Below are 3,331 nucleotides of genomic sequence, written 5' to 3'. Positions count from 1 at the left end.
GAACAAAATAGGGGGATCTATGGGATAGACCATCCCGCACAAATCGAATCCGTATAGGAGTGTACTTCTCCTATTAGACATTGATTATAATAGGGTTGTTTAACCTTTAAAATAGGTGTAGTCGAACTCCTCTTGTATTGTTGTTTTTCAACATTAGTGAATTTCTCTTTCTCTGCGTATGGTTTTCCTAATAAGGGGTTTCCACATAAAATTTATGTGTTCTAATTTACCTTTCTTATTGCTTTGTAATAATTCCTATTTCCATTATCGACGTTAATTATAACAGTTCCCAATTTTATTATTTGTTTCATAGTGGTTGACGAAATGCCTACTTCCATAAGCACTTCTTATGCGGTTTAGCTTGTGTTTGCAACTCCTTTTAGTTCAAACACAAAAGTTTTATCTTTCATTTCACATCGTACAAATTTCTATAATTTTACTTGTATTATTGTATTGATTACTTGCACGAAATGAATTTCTTGACCAATATCAGTATAACAACAAGAACCAACGATAGTAATATTATCTTCTCCAAAGAAAGAAAGTGATAAAAGCCTAAAATCATCGCTCGCGCGCGCGCGCGCACACATATATATATATATTTAAAAAGAGAAATGAGACAGAGGTACAACATGAAGAGGGGTTTTCTTGGTGACTGTGAGGCCGAAGAGTTCAGTCATGTCCAAGTTCTCAGCAATTTCACCAGCAGGTAACTTCCAATCAAACCAATAGAGAAGGTTGGCCATCACATACTCAATAGCAGCAACTCCAAATGGCATCCCAGGACATCTCCTTCTTCCGAAACCAAATGGGATGAACTGAAAATCTTGACCTTTGAAATCAATGGAGCTGTTCTCGAACCTCTCTGGGATGAACTCTTCTGGGTTTTCCCACCATTTGGGATCTCTCTGAATGGCCCATACATTGACCAGGACTGTGGTATTGGAAGGAATGTCATAACCTCCCAATTTAACACTTGCAGTTGTTTCTCGAGGGACCATAAGAGGACCGGCCGGATGTAGTCTTAAAGTTTCTTTGAGTACACATTTTAAGTATTCCATTTTACTAACATCTTCGGCATCCACCCTTAACTTGTTTCCCACCACATTTCTCACCTCTTCTTGGACCTTTTTCATTGCATTTGGATGCTTTAAAAGCTCTGCCATCATCCACTCTTTTGTTGTTGTAGAGGTATCAGTTCCTCCTACAAACATGTCCTGAGATTATCAAAAGTAAACACTTCAAATCAAACCAAGGCACAGAAAAAAAAGAAAAAGAACGGAAACATTGTTGAACAGTAACCAGTAAGATAGCTTTGATGTTGTCATGAGTGAGGTCCATCTCGTACATGCCATCCTTTTGGAGTTGCATAATGATAGATACAAAGTCCTTTTTATTGGAAACTTGGTCATTACTTTCAAAAGCTTTATGCTCCTCAATTACTTGATCAAGGAATGCATCCAATTCCGTAGAGACTGCTTTCATACTTGGAATATATCCAGTAAGCACATCAACCCACCTCAAGTAAGGAAACATATCGCCAATACAGGAACTAGTGAAGAGAATCAACAACCTTTTTGCTAACTCCCCAAACTTGCTGCACCCATCTTCTTCTTCATTTTTGTGACTAAGAATACATCGAGAAACTATGTTGCTTGAAACGAACATAAGCATGTCTGTCAGATTTATAGACTCTCCTTTCAGACAAGCACTGCGGATTTTGTTGATAAGAAGTTCAACTTCTTCATCTCTAACGAACTGAAAGGAGTGCACTCTTTGGTGGCTAAAAAGCTCAACAACACCGATCTTCTTAACTTGTCTCCAGTACTCACCGTAGGGTGTAAAAACCATATCTTTACATCCGTAGAATAAGATATCTACAGCTGTGGTCCTTGGTCTGTTGGCGAAAACAATGTCATGGTTCTCCACAATTTCTCTAACCATGTCGGGTGATGAAACCACTACAGTTGGGTTATACCCCAATTGTAGAAGTAGGAGAGAACCATATTTCCTAGAGAGGTCCCAGAGAGAACGGTGGGGAAGTTTGCCAAGTTGATGGATGTTGCCAATAAGTGGTAACTTTGGAGGTGATGGAGGCAAATTCAGGGTTTTCCTTTTTGCTAGTTTAAGCCAAATTAAAAGGGAGAAAAGGAGAATCAGAGATGAAAACAAAGGATTGATGGAAAGTTTGGGTACGTTAAGGAGCTCCATTTCCAAATCTAGTGATGAAATGCATTCACTACTTTGCTCTTTTTTTATAGCCTACAAATGCTTGCATCCCTTGTAGCTTTATTTTCCCCCATCGTCTTCGCATCTTCTACTAACAAAAACAATTGTCGATTTGAAATGAATAAAATATTTTTTTAAAAATCCAAATATTTATTTATGGATATCATGTCATTTACAATTCAAATGGGGTATAGAATTAGTAAAGCCCCACTGATTTAATTCTTTGTTGAAACTTTCAATAAAATTCTCTTCTTCTTTTTTAATATTAGAAATGAAAAGTAATTCTATTTTTAAAATAAAAAAATTAAAATTCGATTTAATGTTAATTTCATATTGTTGGTCGGATTTAAACAATTAATTATAATTTTTATACTTAAAGTTTTGAGAAGCTACTATTTTACAAAAGAAAATTTATTGTAACTCAATTTTGTTATTTCAGATTTTCATTTAGGGTCCAATTTTTTTTATATTTAACGATATATGTTGTTTTTTTGAGAGAGAAAGTGAAAATGAACCTTCTAGAACGAGTTTTCACTAAAAATTAACAATTTAGTTTTTTTAGTCGGATGGTTAAATGTTAATTTTTTTTGTCCATTAGTCCCGAGTTCGATCTTCTCCTATTTACATTTTTATTTTTTATTTCACCTTGTTTTAAGCTTTTTATTTTTAATTTATATTTATCTTTTTTGGTTAGATGGTTAGATAATTGTGATTTCATCCTTGAGTCACAAATTCAATTCCTCTTACAAGCATTTTTTATATTTTTTATTTCATTTGTTTAAAGCTTTTTTATTTTTAATTAATGTTTATAATTAATAAATATTTTTTTCAATTTTTATTTTTAATTAAAAATATTTTATTTATAAAATAAAATAATAAATATGTAATTATTTTTTAAAAGCATCAAATAATTCTTTTGATATCTTTTTCTTTATATATAATATTTATATGTCAAATATTTATTTTCTCCACCTATGTTGTGGGTATGGTGAATTCTAATTTGGATTGAAAAATAAATATTACACATATAAAAGTTATATTTACTAAAAATAATGATATTTGCAATAATTGTTTGATTTTATAAATAAAAGATTTGTTAATT

At 32.7% G+C, this 3,331-nt stretch overlaps 1 protein-coding gene across 1 annotated transcript; it reads right to left on the bottom strand.

Moving 5' to 3' along the window:
• Positions 1 to 495: 495 nt before the first annotated feature.
• Positions 496 to 2,306, bottom strand: LOC107915770 (cytochrome P450 71A1). The gene is made up of 2 exons (XM_016844927.2): positions 1,303 to 2,306; positions 496 to 1,217 (listed from the first exon to the last, which is right to left on the bottom strand). Exons 1-2 carry the CDS (start codon positions 2,209 to 2,211, stop codon positions 603 to 605), a joined length of 1,524 nt encoding a protein of 507 aa, XP_016700416.1. The 5' UTR covers positions 2,212 to 2,306; the 3' UTR covers positions 496 to 602.
• Between the last annotated feature and the right edge of the window lie 1,025 nt (positions 2,307 to 3,331).

Source organism: Gossypium hirsutum, chromosome D10, assembly GCF_007990345.1.
Source record: "Gossypium hirsutum isolate 1008001.06 chromosome D10, Gossypium_hirsutum_v2.1, whole genome shotgun sequence".
NCBI lineage: Eukaryota > Viridiplantae > Streptophyta > Magnoliopsida > Malvales > Malvaceae > Gossypium > Gossypium hirsutum.
Note: the sequence above shows the minus strand (reverse complement) of the source record. Positions and strands in the feature narration are given on the sequence as shown.